Source organism: Strix uralensis, chromosome 4 (assembly GCF_047716275.1).
Source record: "Strix uralensis isolate ZFMK-TIS-50842 chromosome 4, bStrUra1, whole genome shotgun sequence".
Lineage (NCBI taxonomy): Eukaryota > Metazoa > Chordata > Aves > Strigiformes > Strigidae > Strix > Strix uralensis.
In genome coordinates this window covers 96,324,915-96,347,755 of record NC_133975.1, presented here as the reverse complement: position 1 = coordinate 96,347,755, position 22,841 = coordinate 96,324,915, and the positions used below count along the sequence as shown (strand labels likewise).

Genomic DNA, 22,841 nt, shown 5'->3' with positions numbered 1-22,841 from the left:
TCTGAGTTACTGAATGTTGTATATGAAAGGGACTATAATAGTCACTGATTACTGTATCCAGTTTTTCCAGATTTCCAAACAGTAACCAGAAAAATATTTTGGGGATAAGTCGTCCCTTTTTAGCATGGATAGATATGTAACAGCAAAGGTACTATGTTTAAACACAGGAAAAGGAAGCAGTTATGAAAATCTAACTCTTACCTTCAGTATTCTCTACTCCAAGCATTCAGGAATTGAAATACAGTTCTCTATTATTGTGACTTTCCTCTGAGTTGACCCATGGTTCTTAAATTGGGAGGCCTCACTGAAAATACAACCATACTGAAAACAAGCATTCTGCTTTAAAGTGAGCAGTAGATCCCTTAATACTTAATTTCAATGTTTTAACTACTGCTGTGATGGTCAGATTAAACTTAAGTTTTGTCTTGACAGATGACAGATCTTTTATAAGATCTGATATGTCTTTTAGAAATTATTAAAGTATACTTTTAGAAATGTCCTTGAGTGAGATATTTTTTTTTAAACTTTAATCTTTTCAGTCAGATCTTAACTGTTTGAAATACTTTAATGATTTCAGCCAGCTTAACTACTTTCTTTCAGGCTTATTCACTTGAATACAGATGGGCAATACCTGTCTACAATAGCTTTATAAGCATTAGTAGTAATTTACAGAAAACTGATCGGATACAAAGTTGCTGCGAACAGAATGAGTTTTCACACGTGGCTCCATACAGCTAAGACCTTCTGAGGGGTTGATCAATAACTTTATCTTAATTTTCCATGGCCTGGTGCATGTATACATTGTAGTGAAGTGTGACTACACCTTACATGAATATACACTTGTTAACTTTAGCTAGCTTGAATACCAGTATCAGTGCAGGCATAGCACTGTAGTGTTCAGCAAAGCCAGATCCAGAGGCTGGGCATATGCTCCAGCATTTAGCACCCAGTGAACCAAACTTATCTGTTCAAAACTGGCTCAGGTACACCAGTTGGAGTACCCAAGCCAGGATATAGCCATTCTCCAATTGCTCAAAGGCACATCACTCCAATTTCAGTATGGCAGCAAGCTGATGTTTCTTTATTTTTCTATTATCTGGTTTTCTTTCTGCCTGAAGCAATTTTTTTCAACAGCTCTTTCCACTCTCCTTCCTTTTTCTAGACTTTAATCTTGTAAGTCAAGGAAAACAGCATTGTAGCAAGCTTCAAGTTCTTTTGCAGAAGAAATTACTGATTCTTGAGGAACATCATTTAAATGTTATCTAAAGGTGCAGTGTGCCGATTAAACTGTAGCTCAGGATTTTCCTGTTTAGATTTGTCAGTAAGACTGTGCCAAAACCTGGTGGGAATATTTTACATATGAGCTTCCTTCTGGCTTATTCATCAGTCTGTAGGCTGCTATAGGATCCCCACTGGTCGTCTTCAATGTATGAGAGCCTGAAGGAACCTTTTCAGTTAACTCTGTTTGTAAACTGCTTCCCCAAACACCCACTTCACACAGGTCTAGTTTTGAATTTCATTCAGATACAAACCAGAGGTTTTGAATCTTCCTGTGTAATATAGGATATTACAGATTTAGCTCTAAGAAAGATGGTTTCCCCCTTCATGGATATGATGTCCTTTTATTTGCTGCTTAATAGAAGTTTCAGAGAAGAAAATATGCCTAGGAAAACTCTAGGTCTGTCTTCAAACTTTCATATTGCTCCCCATCTTCCCTACCCCTCACTTCCCAACACATTCCTCTCTTTTTTTTCAGGCGATTTGGTAAATCCTAAAATCAGAAGGTGGTGCAAAGCCAGTTTTGTGTGTCTTAGCAATCCATGAAGACGGTTAAGCATAAAGAAAATACTTCTTTAGTCTAAAATTTTTAAACCAACAGAGTTTTGTCATCACCCAGCAGACTATTACATTAAAACCAAACATCATTGCACTCGTTTTGATTCTTCACCTCCCATCTTTGTCTTGTCCAGCCTTGAAATTCCTGAAAAGTCAATATATTGCGTATGTCTGTTCCCATTTTAAGATGTAATCTACTTTCTCGGTGATTCAGCTTCTGGTGCATTTAAGTGACTTGTATTTTGCAATATGTTAAATAGCATCCTGAAATGATCGAGCCAGAAATTCAGGACATATATTTCTGTGACTGACAGAAGTGTCTCAAGAGGAACACCTTGAGGCCTTCATTCGCATAATTCTGTACTTCCTAGTCTTGCCTGAATAGAAGATAGTATGCTGGTTTTTAAGATCCTTTATTCTTTTTGGAAAGGCTTCTGTATTCGTTATGGTAGCAGCATGGGAGGCAATGATTTCTGCTTTAGGAAAAGTTGGTTTTGGTTTTGTTTGGTTTCTTTTTATCCTGATAAAGTGTCTATCTTGCACACCCAGGTTTTTTCTTGTTCTGATTTTTGGTTGTGTCTTGCTTTTTCCATCCCTAAACATAGGCATGGGAAGCTCCCCCAGAAAGCAGTTAGTTTACTTACTTCTGGGTTTTTGAAAAGACACTTGCAAAGCCTGGATTTAAGATGCTGATAACATCTTGATGATAAAAGCCACAAGACATTACAAGGAAGAAAAATAACAGATTACATGCATAACATTAATTTTAAATGTCAGGTAATGCTAATGTGCATATTTTAGTGCACAGGTCATCAGTGACAGTGTATAACTCAAACTGGTTTGGAGTGCATGTACTAATTTAAAGTGGCAGACATGTTTTCTTTGTTTCCACTTTGGTGTGGAAGCGAACCTGTTCAAGAGCTCATGCTTCTGTAGCTCTAACAGGAAAAGACAGTTTGCAACACAGTTTCATATTGCAACATGAAACATACTCCCTTAAAAAGTTAAAATTAATATGGAATTAATTAAACTACACTTTTTGGAAGTGTGTTGGGAATTTCCATTTTCAGAAATTTAAATCTGCTTTCACTCTTTAACTGATGGTTTGCTTTTATAAAACATAATGTGTATGAACAGTGTGTTGTGAAAACTTTTTTGATTTTGAATGTTTAACCATTAACAATACATAAGTGGAATGGTACATTTTTTATTTTCTAGTCCTCTTTAGGAAATTCTTAAAATTAGTAGTATACTTGTTCAGTTTTTTTCACTGATTCCAATAACCAGGCTCCAACAACTTAAGATTTTTCTTCTTTTCTAAAAAGAAACTTTAATTGAATTAAAAAGGTGAAATGAAGCACTTGAGCTTATTTTAGAGAACTAATCTTCATGTAATGTGATGTACTCTAAGTCTTAAATAAAAATAGCCAGTAAACATCAAGTGTAATTAGATTGATTTTAAATCCATTTAAACTTGACCAAGATGGGGGCAACGATTATGGGAACATGGTCTGAATCTTGACATTGTAAGAATATTTGTTGCAGCATTCAAGACAGCTTGTAATTTTTGTCCTATAACAGCACACATCAAATACCTTAAAGATGTTCTTGCTATTAAATATACTTAATAGGCTCAATATATAGGCTGTGTTTCTAAAGGTTTCAGACTTGCTACTGTTCACTTCAGCAAGTGCAGGCAGTTAAACTAGATCAGTACTTTTGAGAGGATGCACTGGAAGCTTGTAACTTCTGGTATAAATGCACTAGAATCTGTATGCATATTCCCTCTGACAGTCCTGCTTACCTGAGAGTAAACAAACAGAATTTTGCACATGTGGTTAAATTCTGAATGTTTAATATCACTCCAGCATGTGCCTCCACAGTACATGCCTCCAAATTGTGGTGCATATAATGAAACCAAATTGATAGCTTTTTTGAGGGCTGCTTGAACTAAAGTTAATGTAATTAACAGTAAAAACTAGGCTGAAGAATTAAGAAAATACTATTGCTCCATATTTAGTGTATACAGCAGTCTGAAGCTTTCCTAGTGCTTCATTAAATAAATAGTAAATGTATCTTTCTCTTAAAGGGGAGGGGGAAGCTACTAAAGTTTTGAATAATTAAATTTTTCAAAGCAGAAATTGAACTTGAATAAAGGATATTCACCACACAGAGAATGACTGGCTGGGTCTGGTTGGTTTCTTTTCCCCGGTGAAATCCCCAGCCTCTGACCTTGCATTCAAAAGGTTGTCTTGCTTGCAGGACTTCTAAATTGTTTTCTAAGTAGGCTTTAGTAGGTTATCCGTAAAGATTGGATAAAATAAGGCTTTAAAGCTTCTTCTAGCTTCTTCAAGAAAGGAATTGACAGTCCCTTGAAAGTTAGAGACCTTAAATAAACCTCTATGAGAAGGTCTTTTGTATAGAAGAATCTCTTCTTTCAACACAGAAGAAAATTTGTTGGTGAGTATATCCTTTACAGTGCCCTGTCTGCTATATAGCATCCCAAAATTCAGGCTGAGCTGGGAATATTATCTTCCTGGCTAATTCAGAGGTATGACTGAAGTCAGGCCTCTATGAAGCTGACTTCTTTCTGTTCTCTACAGTTTTAAAGAAACCAGTTTTTAAAATGATTTAAATCAAGCTTCTTGTTTGACTCTTAAACTATACTAGATCTGTTCGTCATGAGGCATGTTCTGGGGATGTCAGTAGGAGGGCTTTTGGAGGTTGTGTCAGGTTTATTGCTAAGCTCAGGAACTTGTTCCGTGTGACAGTGTTTGGTTGGCAGTGTAAGGATCTTGCTCCACGGGAACGGTTCGTTTAGTGGCTTCTCCTAGAATTTAAAATTATCTTTACTGTTTTCAGTACTGTCATCTGGTAGCATCCAAGAGAGTTGTTAGCGTTTCTGTAGATAATTGCTCCTAGGATAGAGGCTCTTCAGACCTTTAGATATTGTTAGATCACACAAAAAACGTAATTATTTTCACTTTGGAACTTGTGGTTTCTTGATTCCCTGATGTCATATCACCTCATCCTTAAGAGTAAAAAGCTCTTGAAAAAAAAAGTTTTGTATCCCATTGAAAGCTGCTGCTCTGATATCTGTAACGTACTCTTGATGTCTCTGGATTCGTTTGTGCTTTTGGACTTGTGTGCCTTTGGTCAGATTAGACCAGGGGATAATGGCTATGGGAAGTATCATCTTCAGCCTCGCCTTTAGGTAAGAGGGCCTTCCCTGCTCTTGTCTTTCTCATAAGCATGCCAGTATTTGCAAGAGATGATAGCAAGGCATGTTTGGCAACTCTGTGAGAAGGCAGACCTTTTTTGGCAACTGAAGCTGGCTGAGCAAAACCTGTCCTTGTGTTAATGTGGATTATTTTGGAAGCAGCCAAAGAAATCTGGTTTTCTGGGACCTCTTGAAGTTTTGATGCACACGCTTTCTGAGGCAGGTACTCCAGTATGTATTGGAAAACCTGTCATGGAATCTTTGTTCTTGCTGTTGGTGGAAATAATTTGGGTAAAAATAAAATACCTGCTTTAAGGAAAAGGGAGGCTAGTCACGTTAATGAGAAATTAGTCCATTTTAAAAGACCCAGCATATTCATATAATAGATTTCACTGTGACTGATTTCACTGTCATATTCCTTTCTAGAGTTTAATTTTTTTTGTGTGCGTCTCTGTGGTAGCTGAGCTCATTGCCTTGAGTCTCTGGTATTGACAGATCTGTGTGACACACTGGATACCAGGTTAGATCTGGTAGATAATTACTGAGGAAAGGTATGCTGGAGTAGTCCTGTGGTCTCATTGTATATTTGCCTAATGTGTACCATTGTGTTCAATCAGCCATTGTTAACAACTGTGTGGATATACTTTCAGTAAAAAGAATAATTGCAACTAGGAGTTTGTGCTTGAGTTGGGTAGGAGAGGAAGGATGGATAAATCATAGGGTAGATTAAGAGTTTTACTACTTTTTCTTTTTTTAGGTACAGAGTGTTTTGAAACCCAGTCACCATAAGGATGGGCAGGAGCTTAATGCTTTGCTGAATGCCCCTCACATGCAGGTAAACCAAAATGAAACTTCTAATCTAATGGATGTATTTCTTGATGCTATTTTCACTACAGCTTATTTTTTTCAAATGTCTTGGGCTGACTGAGCAAGGATGAATTTTATTCTTAACTTCATGCAGATCTGTTAATATTTTTCTAGAATGAGGAGTTTTCAATTTCCAGCAACTAATGGAAACTTCTAATCAAATGTAGTGCGTGATTGTATGGAGCCCTTGCTACGTTTTACATGTATTACAGGGCAATTTGCACATAAAGAATATAGCACTAGACCATAGGGTCAGGGCAACACATGAGCTGCTTTGTTTATCTTTTTTTTTTTCTTTGACAGCTGTTTCATGCTTACTATAGGGTGCATAAAGGGGATTTTGTCCCTTTGTGGTGATGTTGTAAATCCATGAGTAGTTTTTACCGCAGTAACTTCTTATGTCTGTATCCTCAGTCACATATATAGTAAACCAATGTCTGGTTTTTTTAGGAAGGAGAAGCTGCAAGTACATTCACAGTTGTGTGTTCAGAATTGCTTTTTTATTCTTTTTCCAATCTGAAAGGAAAGTTTTGAAAAGCAGTAGGTGCTACATAGCTGTGATTTTTTTTTTAATTGCTTGAGTCAGTTTGGAATATTCTGTAGGCTGCAAAGACTATTCAAATTGCAGAATTTCATTGAACTCTACTATTTTGTATACATACAAAGTGTGAAATTTTCTGTAAGTGAGCTGATTTTTTTTTTTTTAGGCACTTTTACTGGCTCATGATAAGGTTGCAGAACAAGAAATGCAACCAGAGCCTGTGACAGATGAAAAAATATACGAGAATGTTGGTGTGTACGGAGGGGAGACAGTTAAAATAGTTCGTATTGAGAAAGCTCGGGATATTCCATTGGTAAGTACTGGCACTCCCTCAGTTATATGTAAAGGAGGTAAGCTTTTTTGTCCTTTGCAGATTGCCATGAAAGTTTTGGAATGTGAATGTGGAGGTGATGTTTAAACTGTAAACACTCTCCCTCCCTCCAAAATGAGAAATAGTCATAGACAGTAAACTTGTGCTTATCTTCATATACCAGTAGCCGTACTACTATTTAAAATCTGTCCAGCTTCTGTCAATTTGGGTTTGGACAGGACTTCTTGACAGAAGTCACCCTTTGCTGCAGGGGAGCTTATAGCCTTGTGCCAATCATGTTTGGGTTTTTTTTTTTAGCAACTCTTTTATCTTCTATTTTGCATCTTTCAAATAAGTGTTTCCTTAGGAACACATTTTTTGAAAAGTTATTAATCTTACCATGTGGAGCATTTAAATTCTTCAATCTTTAGTGCAGTTTGAAGAAATGAAGCAAAGTTTTTTTTAAACTGGAGCATTGCATGTATGCATCTGAGCTGTTACTTGCATTCTCTTTCAACATAGTTACTCCACTGACTTGGAATGTATACGAAAGATGGATTTGAGTTTCATATGTATAATAAATTTGGAATGTTTTGCTACTACACAGGGTGCTACTGTTCGAAATGAAATGGATTCTGTTATTATTAGTCGAATAGTGAAAGGAGGCGCCGCAGAGAAGAGTGGGCTGTTACATGAAGGGGATGAAGTCCTGGAGATTAATGGCATTGAGATTCGTGGAAAAGATGTTAATGAAGTGTTTGACTTGTTGGTGAGTTGGACGCTGCTTGTATTCCCTGCAAAAAATATTCATTTCATAAGACTGAAGCCTGTTGGCTGTTCTTGTCATTTGTACTCATATTTAGCATTAGTTTAAAAGTATTTTCATTCTGATAGCTAGTGTTTATAGGTGGAGGGCCATTTCAAGTTCTCTTTCTGAGGCATAGTATGATATTAATAAGTATAATGGCAGTTATCTGCAAAAATGAAGCCTACGAATGTGGAAGGATCAAGCTATCAACCTGACTTGCTTTTAATGATTTCTAAGAAAAACTTTGTTTAGCTCTGAAAAGCCATGGTTTTTCATTTTTGTATCTTGAGTCTGCAATTAATAGGCTGTATGATTGTGGTAGTTCCTGGCTGGGGTGAAGGTAATTTTCTTCATAGCAGCTTATACGATGCTGTGTTTTAGACTGTAACAGTGTTGATAATGCACCAGTGTTTTAGCTATTGCTGAACAGTGCTTGAACAGTGACAAGGCCGCCTTGTGTTTGTTGCTCTGTCCCCTGCCTGCAAGTAGGCTGGGGATGAGGAAGAGGTTGGGAGGGGACACAGCTGGGACAGCTGACCTGGGTTGACCACAGGGGTATATCCTGCCATATAACATCGTGTTGAGCAATAAAAGCTGGGTGGTGAGTGAGTGCCTTTGCATCACTTGTTGGGTTTTTTCCCCTCCACTCATTAAACTGTCTTTACCTCAACTCAAGAGTTTTTCTTGCTTTTGGTCTTCCAATTCTCTCCCACATCCTGGTGGGGAAGGGAATTGACTGAGGAGCTGGTGGGTGCTTAGCTGCTGGCCAGACTTAACCCACCATAAATTGTGTCACATGGGACCTTTATATAACTAGACTTTTTACTCTTTCACTCCTGATACAAACTCTTTTGTCTAGCATTTATCAGCATAGACATTTTTCTCTTTATTACACTTTTACCATTCATGACAAAGTATACATCAGTTCAAAAGCAGCTAGTCAAAACATAAGGCAAGAAATCCATCAGGAACTAGTAAATGCAGAGGTACTTTCAGAGGCCCAGTGAGGTAGAATGTCAAAAGCTGGTAATTACCAGTATTTTCTGTTGCCCAGTATTGCTCTTTTCTCATGCTTTTTACTGGCACGTGCTGTTGATCAGTGTCCAAGATGGGACCCCTGGAACCTTTGGTCTGATTGTAACAGGCAAGACCATTCTGCCAAAGTGAAGAGAGATGAAACTGACAAATTTTTTTTTAGAAGTTAATTTATAACTTTGTTACAAAATATTGGAAGTATGTACTAGCACTTACTTAATAGGGGGGGTGGGGCGGGGGGAGATAAATATACTTAGTAAATCTTCAAATTACTTAGTAGATCTATGCTCTATAGACAAATCAGAATTGGGGCAAAGACCTGGGTTGTGCTGTAGGTTGCATTATTGTAGGAAGAATAGACAGTAATAGCCATAGATGAAGTTGTCTCATGCTACAGTAAGACTGTAGTTTTTAATGGACAATTTCTACCTTTAGTTGGATTTTTTTCTGAAATTTGCTGTTAAATTTTTTCAGCTAATGCATAGAATGAAGTCAAGTGAAGGGAAGTAGAGGCAGAAATCTGTGGGGTTTGGGGGTTTTTTTAAGCCACTTGAAGATTCTTATAGTTGTTTGAAAAGCCTTCAGTCACCATGTGTGCTTCAAGTCAGAGATATCTGAGATTCTTTATGCTCTGGAATTGTCTCAATTGCCATCTGTATTTTTTTTTTTTTTTAAAAAAAGGCTATATTTACTTATGTCCTGTACTCCTGAAAAGGGTGTTTGTTAGATGCTTGACAGATAATTCAACTCTGGCAGTTTAGTTCTCTGCAGAGAGCTTGTTCTGCTCTTGAGCAGCTCCTGCAACCTAGAGTTACAGAATAAAAGATTTAAAACTATAGTACATTAACATAAGAGCAAATTATTTGCTGAAAATTTTTTAAAAATCACATTTTTTCAAATATATTTTTAAGATCATTAATTTTAAATAATATTTTTAATTTCTTATGTGTTGTCTTTTGTATTTTGTAATGTGGAAATGAAGTTTTAAAATGCTTCAGTCCCCAAAAAATACTTAAGCGCAGGAGAAGGAAATTACTTTCATTCTTAGTTTTGCCTCGGCACTTGCTACCCACATGATAATAAACTGCACGTGATTTTAGACAAGACTATTCACACGATCACTGTGAAATTCCATGGATTCCTCGTGGAACTATGCATGCTGACTGAAAATGGTGGATTTTCCTTTCCTGCAGCCTAATCATGTTATGCTCAGTTATGTTTACTTTATTTAAGCCTTAGGTCTGAATTTTTTGAGATATATGCATTTGCTTTGATTTTTATAAAACATGAATTGTGTTATGTTTCATGGAATGATGTATAGGATGTGAGATACACGTAGACCTTATCATGGGTTGGCACTTGCATTTTATCTAGATATTCTTTATGTGTGCAAACACACTCTGCATACAAAAGTATGCAAACAAATAAGAATTCTTTAAAGCCAGGACATTTATCGTGTTCTACTTAGTAGGGGTGATTGCAATATTGATATTAAGTACTTTATAGATGCAGGATTTGAGGTTTTAAATTATGGTTTTTATACTTTAATAATGTTAACAGCATAAAATCATAGTAAAAATGTTTAGGTTTGAAAACACTATTCCACTTAAGCAATTCTATAAAAATAATAATCTCTTGTATATTTTTTCTTCTCAGCATACATCCACTTCTTGGCAGTTTTGAACAGAACAAGAGAATAGTATTCTTAATTTCTCCTAAGTCGTTGCTTGAGAGAATGGCAGCTGCTCCATTTCAAATAGAAATAGCTTGTGTATAATCAAGAATGGTAGGCTTTTTAGTGTGTCACTGAATCACTGCATCTGTATCTGTACTATATCTTTTAAACCAGTTAAGTGGTAGATGATGTGCTGTTAGAAACTGCTTTTTATGGGAGTTTTTGAAGCAGTTTCTAAAATAAGTTATTAAAATTCTTAACTGTAAGCCATATTTCAATACTGTGTATGAAGAGTCTATTTTTCATCTCAGGCTGACATGCATGGTACTCTGACCTTTGTATTGATTCCCAGTCAGCAGAGCAAGCCACCTCCTGCGAAGGAGACAGTTGTAAGTAGCTCTACATAAGTTCTTGACTTCAGTGATATATACTTGGTTTTACCAGTAATGCATAGAAAGTTCTTCTGTAGGTCATTTACATCATGGAACAAACCCAAAATTTAATTGTTTAAATTGTTTTAATTGTTACCTGACTAACACCTGAGTTAACTGTTGAAAACATTGACGGTGTTAAGCTGAACTCTTGGTATGATTTTAACTCAGTTTCTAGAATAGTATGAAATTTTAAAATAGAACCGCCAGTGCTTCTGAAATTCTATTTTAAAATTTCCAATTTCTCTATCGTTTTATATATATACATATAAAAATAGATTGATAGAATTTGCAAATATGCTTTGGGAGGAAAAGTTTGTATACTGGAAACTTTGCTCATTATCTTTTTAAATAACATTTCTTGAGACCGCTTTAACAGTTTGAAGAAAGAGTGCACCGATTTGTATCACAGCCAAAAAAAAATTAATGGTTGGTGATGAAGTAAAATATTTTACAAGTGAAACTTCACCTAAAGCCCAGCAAATGGGTTTCAATCTATATATTTATTAGATGTTTTAAACAAATCAGAATATCTCTGATACTTTTTGAATGCAGAGAACTTAAATCAGTAGCTCAGGGGGTTTTGTTTCCTAAAATGGTGAGGAAATTGCATAGACTTTAGAATTTACAAGTTAAATTTGAGCCTTCACCTCCAACCTAGCACAACTGTGTCTTTTCCATTGCTAACCTAGTTAATGATTCCATTCCAGTATCTCCTGTATGCCCCAGGTAAAGTTTCCATTTTATAGAATCTTGGAGTTTTTATATATCAGAGCTCCACTGCAATCACAGGAAGATGGGGTGTCATTCTTAAGAAGTCATGGGGTTTTTTTCTTCTGTTTTTACATTTGATCTCCCACAGATACACGTGAAAGCTCATTTTGACTATGATCCCTCTGATGACCCTTACGTCCCCTGCCGAGAGTTAGGCCTATCTTTTCAAAAAGGAGATATACTCCATGTGATCAGCCAAGAAGACCCAAACTGGTGGCAGGCTTACAGAGATGGAGATGAAGATAATCAGCCATTGGCCGGCCTTATCCCTGGTAAATAAAGCTCTAGAGAAAGCTTGGCAGCCAGTTGTTACTATAGCCACAGGAGCAATATTCTGGTTTTCAAAGACTCACATACCCTTAAATATCAATTGCCTTAAATATCTGTGGCTTTGAACCTTTTGCAACAGAGCTCACTGTTGGTTATGTAATTCGCTTAAAAGGCTGACCTTCTAGAGGCATCTCCATGTATAGATGTTATATGCAGAGTAAATCTGCTGCTTCCACTGCAGTTCACCTTTCAAGATGTACTCTCCTCTTCCTTTACTTCCCCACCTTGGGGATTCTGGGTTCAGAGTTCCCTCTGCTGGCAATGGCAGAAACGTGGGACTTCAGCCTGCTTGTTCTCTGGAGGGGAAAGCAGCTGTTAGGTTTCTAACTGTATCAAATAGTCAATTTGAAAAATGTACTTTTTCGTGGTAACTTTTCTGCGTGTTTTCACTTGGCAAAGAGCTTCAGTTACTTGTGATAGTCATGCTTCCTTTCTAACTGTTGGGAGTCTTTGAGTAATAGGGTTTTCAGACATTGAAGTCAGTATATAATTTTTACATTGAAATACATACTGCACTCCATCCATTAAAGATCTGATCTGTTAAATACAGTGAACAGAAGACTGCAAATTCCATAGAACATCACAGTGTTACTTTATGACGTTTGAGTAAATTGAGAGGAGCACTGATGTAAATATAGGCTAATCTGTTTCAGGCTGAAGTTCAAAAGATTTAGTAGAAATAGAGCACACTTAACGTACAAAAATAATTAGAAAACCATATTATCATAGTGGGGAAATGTAGTCTTTCCAGTAGTGTACATTTTTCAGGCAAAACTGTCCAGAATAGTACAAATGCTTTGCAAGTCTTTTGTGATGAATAAATTTTCAAAGTAATAAACAGGCTTCGCAGCAATTTTAATTTCTCTTTTTAAATTTTAATTTCCCTTTTTAAATTTCTCTTAGATGTTATATTCTACTATTTTACGTCTTCAGAGATGTAAAAGCTTAGGAAAAAGTAAAATAAGTCATTACAAAAAAAGCATAGAAATGGTTTCTAAATGTTAACTGCTTTTGTACCCTTTTTTTAAAATGCATTAAGGAAAAAGTTTTCAGCAACAAAGAGAAGCAATGAAGCAAACCATAGAAGAAGACAAGGAGCCAGAAAAATCAGGTTGGATATATGCTTTCCAATGAAAAAAAAAAAAACCCTAACTCTTATAGAGGTGCTAATTAGTGATATCTGGAATCTTGTCATTGTGGAGCTGCAGAAAATTCTTCGATGTTTTGTAATCCAAGTGGGATGATTCTTTGAAATTAATTCTTCATGTAAATACAGGTCTGAATTTAGCACTTTGTTGTATAAATAGGAATTTGGGGAATGTAGGGGAATTTGGAAAGCCCCTTTTTTCTTAAAGAAGTTTATCTGTCAGACTCGGTTGAAGTCCTTGGCATGCAGCATTTGCTTAATACACCAAACTGTTGTAACGAACGGAAGAATATTATGCCTTTTCAAAACTGCAGAAAAAATTCTCCACTTTAAAGATCCAGATAGTGAGTGGGATAGAAAGCTTTTTACTGTATGGGTGTTTGATTGTGATAATTTTTATTTTGGTTAGGAAAACTCTGGTGCGCGAAGAAAAACAAAAAGAAACGGAAAAAGGTTTTATACAATGCAAATAAAAATGATGGTAAGCAACATCTTTTGCACAGTGTGTGCATTTATAAGCAACTACAAAAGATTCTACACATAGCCTTGTGAAAATAATGCTGAAATTCAGAATGTGATGTTAGAAATACCATCTGATGGTGTTCTGTGTGGGAGCGGTAGTATGGTTTGTAATAGCAGTTAGTGAAAGATGTAAAAGAGGTGGCAGGACTTGTAGGGTCATTTAGTGTCTTTAATAAAGACCAGATGATGGGGTAAAAAAACAGATAGCTTTTTAGACATGGAAACACTCATAATTTTGCAATGATGAACCAATTTATTATGGTTTTGTAATATTATCTCTGCACAATTAGGTTTAGTAAATGGAAGCTTTCTCCACAGAGTTTAATAAAGGCTATTTATACTATATTCTTACAAAAGTACTTTGGGATTGGGATGATGATTTTTGTTGTTGTTGGGTATAAAGTGTTATTCTTGTACTAGAAACTTGTTCCTTGGCAAGAAAGTTGTTTCCCGAGTTTATGCTACTACTTATATCGTTAGTAAGTGGAAACACATTTTCTTTCTCCAGAAAGGGGGAAAAAAGGCCTCATCTTACTGGGCAAGTGATGATCTTTGGGGTCCTGTTGCTTTGGTGACTCACAGTTAGATGCTGGGCAGAGAGTCAGGAGCTGCCTGAAACATGATACTGCATGGCAGGCAATGCATGCAACTAGTGCTGAAGTGTGTTGTGACTTTTATTGTTTCTCTCTCAAGATTATGACAGTGAGGAAATTTTGACCTATGAGGAAATGTCATTGTATCATCAACCAGCAAATAGGAAACGGCCTATTGTTCTGATCGGCCCACAGAACTGCGGCCAAAATGAATTGCGGCAGAGACTTATGAATAACGAAGTGGATCGCTTTGCCTCTGCAGTTCCCCGTAAGCTTGATGGGTGGATACGATTGCTTATTCTAAATGTTGTCTGCAGACAAATCCTCTTGTGTTGAAAATAGTAATTAGGAGTTCGGGGGTTTTGAGCAGGATGTAGTCAGCTCTTGGATAAAGGACAAAGTTACATCTTGTGTGGCAAAAAGTAGCTTTAGTAAGTCAATGCAAATCCAGTGTCCCAACACAGTGTTATAGAAGCATTATAAGATATGCATATATTTCAGTTTGAATAAAATTGGAGTGAGTTACAGAAGTTTCTTTTTTAAACTGGTACATTGGTTAAAGAAATTTTTAACTTGCATATCCTACATAAATTGAAATTCAGGTGGCTTTAGTGCCTTCCCAAACCACTTACATTTCAGTGAATTTTATATTTTTAATGTCTAATGTACCCTAAATTAGGTTTACAGACAGCTTAGCAATATAATTTGTTGTAAACAACTAATAGCTGCTTTCACATTCAGAATGCAGCTGTGTAGGTGAAACTATTGCTTTCCTAGTTAAATATTTTTAACTAGATAATGTAAACAAAACCTCTAAACGTAGCTTTAGCTTTTGGCAACTTAATCTGTCCAGGGATATTTATTGTAGAAAATAAAGTACTTGCATTTCTTGAATATTTCATATGCCTCTTTTTTTTGCTTGGTTAGCAATATGTGTCCTAAGAAAAATTTCTCTTCTTCAGTTCTACAGATGTATCACGGTCTCAATTACTTTTTTGTGGCTCTTGTTTGTAGATACTACTCGGAGCAGGCGAGAGACTGAAGTAGCTGGCAGGGATTACCATTTCATTTCCCGACAGGCATTTGAGAGTGACATAGCTGCAGGGAAGTTCATTGAATATGGAGAGTTTGAGAAGAACCTCTATGGCACTAGCATAGACTCTGTGCGGCAAGTAATCAACTCTGGCAAGATATGCCTTTTAAATCTTCATACCCAGGTATGGCAAAGCTGCTGCCTGTTGCAGCTGCCTGTTGTTGGGTGCTTTAGTTGTAGAAGCTACTGTGAAAATCTGAAGAGCTGTATTTGGTTTATATAGAATGAGTGTATTTTCAAGGTCCATTTTCATGTTTATTCCAAGTTTTCTTTCAGTGGTGTTCAGTTGACTCTAGTGTGTTATGAATACAACCTTCTTGTTCCTTGTTTGAAAATATATGCATCTTCTTTATCAGTGCTAAAGGTAATAGGGACCTTGGTTACCAGATACTTAAAGCTGGTGAGAACCATCTGAATTGAAAAATTAAGATTTGTGTCTCTGTCTTCCAATTACTCTGTGAGTTCTGAGGTTTTTGAAGATGGAGAGGAAGTTGTGATTATACTTGGAAACTGCATTTTGGGTATGTTTATCCAGTTCCATAACAGACAGGATTGAAGTACATCACATCAACAATATTGAAAAGCTCTTTAGCTATGACCTTTTGGTTATGGAGGAAGAAGAGACAAACTATGCATACAGACCTCAACTTGGAAATTTAGTCAAACATGGGAAGAGGCAGTCTTGGAGCACAGCCCATTTTCTAATACATACGATACGTAGGAGGTCTACTGCTGTTGTAGATGCTGCAGAAGAAGCCCTAAAACTTAGACACATCAGTAAAGTCTGGTAGTACTGAAGCTATAGTTAGTTATCACCAGTTGGGACAATGTGATACTTCACTAGAATAGCTCATGGGTATTGTAAAGCATGTAATGAGATGAAAATTCATAACACTTTGAAAATTGATCTAATTTGGTAGTTATACAAATCTGTCTCAGAGCCAAGTTGTTTGTCCCGAGACACATAGAGCAACCTTTTGGAAAACTCAAGCTACAGTTTGGTTCTTTTTGTTTCCTGTGTCTTAATATAAAAGTAACCTGACAAAAAAAGATATGCTAAGTATACAGTGGTAGTGTGTTTGATACCCTGTATTTTAATCTTCAAAACAGAAAAGATTGAACTGTAGTATTTAAAGACTCTTCTCTCTGTTCAAACTGATACCATTCCTTAGCATTGTAAGGAAACTTACTTCAATGTAGGTGACTTTTGCTTTTGGATACCAAAAGATACATTCCTTCAGTTTAGTTATGAAGAATATCCTTGGAAAAAAAAATAAATGTTTGGGTTCTGTGAAGCTGAAAAATGTTGGAATATCAATTTTGTAGGACATGGTGACTTAAGAGTGGTGATGATAATGCTGTTGTGGTTGATTATACTGCTGTTCATATATTGTACAATTGTCATTGTGTTTGAAGAGTATATTATCAATTATAGCATGTGACTAATGCATCATTAAATGCCCTTTACATGGGTGGAACTGTTAAACATTTAATAAATCCTGTTTCTGCAGTCACTGAAGACACTACGTAATTCTGACTTGAAGCCATATATTATATTTGTTGCACCACCTTCACAAGAGAGGTTACGTGCTTTGTTGGCCAAAGAAGGGAAAAACCCAAAGGTAATGCATCTAACACTTCTGAAACCATGCTGCTTTTTACTTATGGGTGCTTTTGGTGAATAAATCTGAGTACTCTTTCTTTGGATTTGGGAGATGATAATGGTACTGACGATATATGGGAAGCAGTGTAGTTGAGATCTGTGTGCTCCAGGTTAGTAGGCAGACCATACTAAGGGAAGGGCTCAGGAGGGCTTTGCCTCATGCAGTGAGAAGAGTATGAGGCAAGGGAATCCACTGCTAATTCAGTAATTCTGAGGCACAGTGTATCAGTTGGGGTCCCTGCACTTGGGTACAAAAATATGACCCTTTATTTCAAAACTGTGGAAAACCCAACTGTGTCTTCAAGTAAACCTGAGAATAATTCTAGGGAGCAAATGATTATTTTTTCCTTTTGAGAACTTATCTGCCCTTGAAAAAGCATTTACTTGAAAATGTACTCCAAAACTCTTCAGATAAAGTTATTTTAGTGCTTGATCCTATAGAAACACTTTTCAACCAGAGTCATGTCAAGATCTCAGCTTACCCAGTTCAGATCATTTAGTTAATGAGTAGTTCTGAAGATTGGAACTGAAAGCTATAGATTAAACCAGGATGTCTGAATGCTCAGAAAAGGTCCTTATTAGCTTATGAGGTACAAGGTGTTTATTCCTAGGGTAATGAAACATGTTCATCTTCAGCTTTTTAACTGAGATGTACCCTACAGTGGTGAGTGGGAGCACTTTTCCACCATAGTATCTTCATAGTACTAATTGAACATCATGCAGTTCAGACTGAGGGAGAGCAGTCTTCCCAGTATAACTCAGGGACTCCTGCTATGGCTGTTGGTCAGGAATAGTATCTCACTGTGTTCTGCGGCTGTGGTGTTTTGCTCTTCTTGTTTGATGCAAGGGCGGTGTATTGCCTGGATGCAGGATCTAAAGTCCATTAAAGTCCAGGTCTTAAAACAGACATATTTTTCTTTTTTTTCTTCCTGAGTCAAATATAATCATGTCTTTAAATGGGCATGTTTCCTTCTTCGTTGTTACACAATAAATGAAACTTTATATAAATACTTCATCTTATGTATGTCCTGGGTTTTTTTATTGCAGTACTCAAGGAATCTATTTGCAATAAAAATTAATACACTGTTAAACTATGTCTGTTTTCTGATTAATTGTATTAGAGTTGTATTTCTTTCAGTTGAGCAAACGCTACTGTGTTAAACCCCTTCCCTGATAAAGGGTATTTCTTGCATGTATGCCTGTATGTGACTTTGATTTTTCTTATGTGTATATAAAGCCTAGAAAAAAAAATAATCTGAAGGCCTGAAGTCCCTTCTGAAAATACCCTCTTTAGAAAATTATCTCAAAAATTATACCTGAATATTCCTTTACATAATACAAAAATAAGCTGAAGAGAAAAACAAACACACTTTTAGAATCCAAGTTTAATAAAATTCTGAAGTAAAACGAACTGTTTCTACTTCTCCCTTTACATCATTTATCTACATCTGCAATATTCTTGCTTTTGACATATTCCCTTCCAGCTCCCAAATAGGGTTTTCCATTTTTCTCCAATGTCATTTACCTGATGCTGTGGTGATTCAATCAGCTTAAATGTATAGTACTCACTGTGGTTCTCATTGCTGTTTATTGAAATATTTTCACCAATGGTAGCTGTTGCCTTTGGCTGTTTGGTGTTTGTGGTGCTACATCTTCAGAGGAATGTTGTCTTGTTTTACACCATTCAAACTTATTCTCACACTATCTCTGCCATCTCCAGTCTTTTTCAGAAGGATAATGGGCTTAGCAATCTAACTTATTTTTCAGAAACATGATTTAAAAGCCTCAGTAAGAACGTCATAAAATGAGCAGTGCTAGATCTTCTTTGTTTACTTCAGTCTAGGACAGTTATTTACTGTTTTCCACTTACGGCCAGTCAGAAAGGATTGTCTTGAGTGCCCTTAGCTTTCAAACATATATCATGGTTCAATGTTATTGTGAACTTTTCAACAGCTGATAGCAATACCATGACAGTTTGTGTAAAAGACTTTTCTGAGTCATTACCCTTCCCTATTTTGTTGTTTGGGGGGAGAGGCTTACACAGGTACACTAATTCTCTGGTTTTGATTGCAGCCAGAAGAGTTGAGAGAAATCATAGAGAAGACAAGAGAGATGGAGCAGAACAATGGCCACTACTTTGATACAGCAATTGTGAATTCTGATCTTGATAAGGCGTATCAAGAGTTACTTCGGTTAATAAACAAACTTGACACAGAACCCCAGTGGGTGCCCTCTACCTGGCTACGATGAGAGAGCAATTCCAAGGCACAAATGGACTTCAGTCTAGTAATCTTTCCGAGGAGATCGTGTGTAGGTCTGCCCAATTTTAGTATAAATGCGTGTGAGCTCTAGACCTCAGTGGCTGCATCCTTTGCCGGTGAAATTGCATATTATTGAAAAAAAAACACTAATCAGCTTGTGAGCCAATTTAACTGATCTAAAGATTGTTCGGGTTTTCTTTCTCTGTGGTCTAGAAATGGAGACTTTTTCAGTACTAAATTCTAGTTTTAGATGGATTTTTTCTAGCAACTACTTTTATACATAAATCCACCTTTTTTACTTAGAATCACCCTTATTAAATCAAAAGATTTGAAGTATATGTGTGTGTGTATATACAGTCCATGCTGTCACATAGTTATAAATATGAATGTTATTTAACACTTAACTTAATGACTTTGTGGGACGTGATGGTAGTTCAGGAGCATAACTCTACAGATCACTGGGCAGAGAAATAATCTACACGTGAAGAACATTAATATTGATGAGAAATCTCTCCTGTTCAAAAAATACACAGAATGAAGATGCTGCTCTGGTCTGGAGCTGCCCTGTGAGGCTTGAGTTAATATTTTAATTCTCAAACATTCCACTTCCTAATAGCACTGTAATTGGAAAATGTGTATAATGTAAATATTTCAATCCTTGTGTCTTTTTAGTCAGACTTTTTAAATCAGATTTGACTGCACATTAATTTTAGATCCAATCAAAGATGAATATTATATTGATCTTTTAGATGTGATATTTTTATGGAATTTTCTTTAAAACATATTGACTGATTGGAGCTGCGGTTTTCCACAGATCTGTAGAGATATTTAGAAAAGCAGAGGTTATATTTTTGTGAAAAATATATAGTTATAAGACATGCTGCTTAAAAGTCAACTTAAGTTCTCATGTTTTATAACAGAATACTGACTAAAATAGACTCATGTGCTGAACATTGGAAGATAGTGGGGTTCTTTAATCTCTGCAAATGGTGCATCTTGTGGCTGTTGGTCTAACGGATAACTAACTGGAATTAAAATAGCTGAATGTAGCTACTGTGTTTTAAATTATTGTAATTCACTAGCCATTTGGACAATGCATTGTCCTGCATTTGCTCAGTACTGCAGTGAAAGTATGTGTAAAACACTGGTAACTGACTGAGAAGTCACAAGAAAGGGGAATATTTGTAATGATTAAAACAAAAAACTTGAAACAGGTGAACAGAAGGCAAGGTCTGTCTTTATCCTAGTGTGTTCTGCAAAGCAGATGGGAACATCTCTGCATCCTCAAATGACTCTGAGCTGTGAAGGTTTAACTACTAAGGCTGTGCATCTGCAGTAGGGCTGCTCTGTCGCTGAAGCCAACTGAACAGTAGTGTCTTGGCTGGTTTGGGTTTGGGTAGCACAAAGAACCTTGACTGTGAATATGTCTTAATTTTAGCCGTAGTGTTTCTTTGTTCCTACAGGTAAAACACTGGAGTTACATCGTTGTGTAGTTCACTCCTGTCTAATGTTGAAGGATGAAAAAGTAGATTTTTTTTTTCCATTCTCTCTTGCATATATTCTTTCTTCCAATGTTAATGGAACAAATTGACACCCATAGTTAGAGAGCTGAAAGTATACAGCAGATGTAAAGAAATTGTCAGATAACTATCCTGGTTACTGAACTAACATTCAGTACATTTTTGTATTGAAAAATGGAAGTATAGAGTGCATTCCTGTCTTGTTAGAAAGCAAAATTATTTGCTGGTTTAATTAGTATTTGGGGCTGAAAAGCAATTAAGCAATTGGTGGGGATAAGTAATGACCCTTCAGAAAGAAAAGGTGTTGGAAATTTTAGTATCTTTAGTTCAATTCAGTGTTAGAAATAGTAATGTGCTAGCTGTTGGCCTAAGGGCTGGATAATTCAAAACAATGGCTTTTTGCCTCACATTGCAGGCACGTTCTCGGTTTAATCCATAGTTTGACAACTACAATGTTCAGGTATATTGGATAGTCAGTGTTTCATAGATGACAAAATATGGTATTGAGTCTACCCTTTTTTAAGAAAGATGATTGTAGATATATTAGGCTTCTTGGTATTGACTGTTTCAGGGCTGGACAAGAAGGTGGAAAGCAGTTAAGTTGTATCAGTTAATGGTCACTGAGCTCAGCTACATAGGTACTGTCCAAATTCTTGCAGTCGCAATCAGCTCATGATGGTTGCTGAACCCCCGTAGGCATTCAGTGTTCCTAGGCAGTGTCAGTCACAGTAAATCATGCCGTTAATGTCTTTGACTAATGTCTGTCTCCCTGGTTTTTCTGAAATGGTGTAGAGAAGCTGTTTTTATACAAATAAGCTTCTGAATGTAGACTTAAAGAATGTTGCTTGAAGTTCAGCTCTACTCTCGTAATTCCCGAGGCACACAGTACTTGCTGACATGCGTGCCGAGGTGCTATGGTAGTTTATAACCAATGTTAGCTTTGTCTCCTGCTGAAAGGAAAGGCTTGAACAGCACTGAGAAGTGTACCTGCCTGTCCTGCTGCTGCCAGCTCGGACCTGGAACTACTTGTGTAAGAAACTATTCTGCCTTCTTTAATGAAGAATGTATGTTAATTCCCTTGAGAGTAAAAGAGAACATGCAAACTTCACTGGTGAAACTCTTCAACCTTAACACAGGCTTTGTAGTGAGCTGTATCAGACTGAAATGAGGGAATCTGCATTTTTACCAGTCCAGATTTAATTAAAAAATGTATGTTAGCTGAATTGCATAAAATAATTTTTGAATGTAATTATATGTGACTTTTTAAAATATAAGATGGGGGGTTTAATGCCTTAAATAATTAAGGTAACTTTACTGAGACCTGTGGTTAGCCCCACATTGTACTTTTTTACATGTATCTGCACTCTGTATTTTGAGACATCATGAACTGCACACTAATGTAAAAATGTAAAATATTTCTAGATTTAAAATAAATCACTGTACAATTTCACTTCTTGTAGTGGATCTTGGGAGTCTTCTTTCTGCCATTTTGCTGAATGTGTGAAAGATGCTGTGACCCATCAGTGCCCTAGAGGAGGTTCTCTGTTCCTTCTGACACCGCACATCCGGCGGGAGAGGTAACAACGTGTTCTCGGACCTACAGTTTCTCTCCTTCAAGCTGGACCTGTATCTTACAACAGAGTATGGACTTATTATTCAGCTGTGCTGCCTTCAGCTTCAAAAGAGACAAGAAATGGCCTTGTGTTTCATACATTTATAAAATGACTTTTTAAAGATGTTCATTGGATTTTTTCCCTTGCACTTAGCCTGTACTTGCATTTAAGTGCTGGATCACGTTTAAAACAAGAGGTTTACCTTGAAGAGACTCACGGTACTAGAGACAGTGTACTAGTATTACTGCGATGGCACGATTGCAAACCAGTGCCTTTAGGAAAACAGCCCTTCAAACTGAGCAGCGTTCAGTAACAGCCAGCTTCTCCTGCTCATCAGCCCCTCTCATAGACTCCCCTCGTCAGCTGAGGACATGGACAACCACGGACTACCCTGCCTTCAACCCTGCTTTGCCTGCCAGCTGCCTGGTTGCAATGAAGATTGGGAGCAACATGTGACAGGATAGTTGAGAAGAGTTTTGATGTGTCTGTGGCAGGAGGGAGCCGCTCCTTGGTTACTGTGCCCAGTGCGGATTCTAAGTTGGGGGTAGGAGATGAAGTGAAGGTTTTATTTTGCAGTCAGCATGGCAAGCTTTTATGACCAC

General features: G+C 36.8%; 1 protein-coding gene across 7 annotated transcripts in view; it reads left to right on the top strand.

Annotated features, from left to right (window-relative positions):
- Positions 1 to 22,687, top strand: part of PALS1 (protein associated with LIN7 1, MAGUK p55 family member) — a 62,173-nt gene extending 39,486 nt beyond the window's left edge. For 6 of the 7 annotated variants that reach the window (XM_074868102.1, XM_074868097.1, XM_074868100.1 and 3 more), the window contains 11 exons: positions 5,814 to 5,891; positions 6,631 to 6,777; positions 7,382 to 7,543; positions 10,604 to 10,681; positions 11,586 to 11,769; positions 12,867 to 12,938; positions 13,384 to 13,455; positions 14,190 to 14,357; positions 15,104 to 15,306; positions 16,694 to 16,804; positions 18,919 to 22,076. In XM_074868102.1, coding sequence (XP_074724203.1) covers positions 5,814 to 5,891; positions 6,631 to 6,777; positions 7,382 to 7,543; positions 10,604 to 10,681; positions 11,586 to 11,769; positions 12,867 to 12,938; positions 13,384 to 13,455; positions 14,190 to 14,357; positions 15,104 to 15,306; positions 16,694 to 16,804; positions 18,919 to 19,095 — 1,452 coding nt within the window. In that variant the 3' untranslated portion in view covers positions 19,096 to 22,076. The other variant, XR_012628891.1, reaches the window with a different exon arrangement.
- Positions 22,688 to 22,841: the final 154 nt, after the last annotated feature.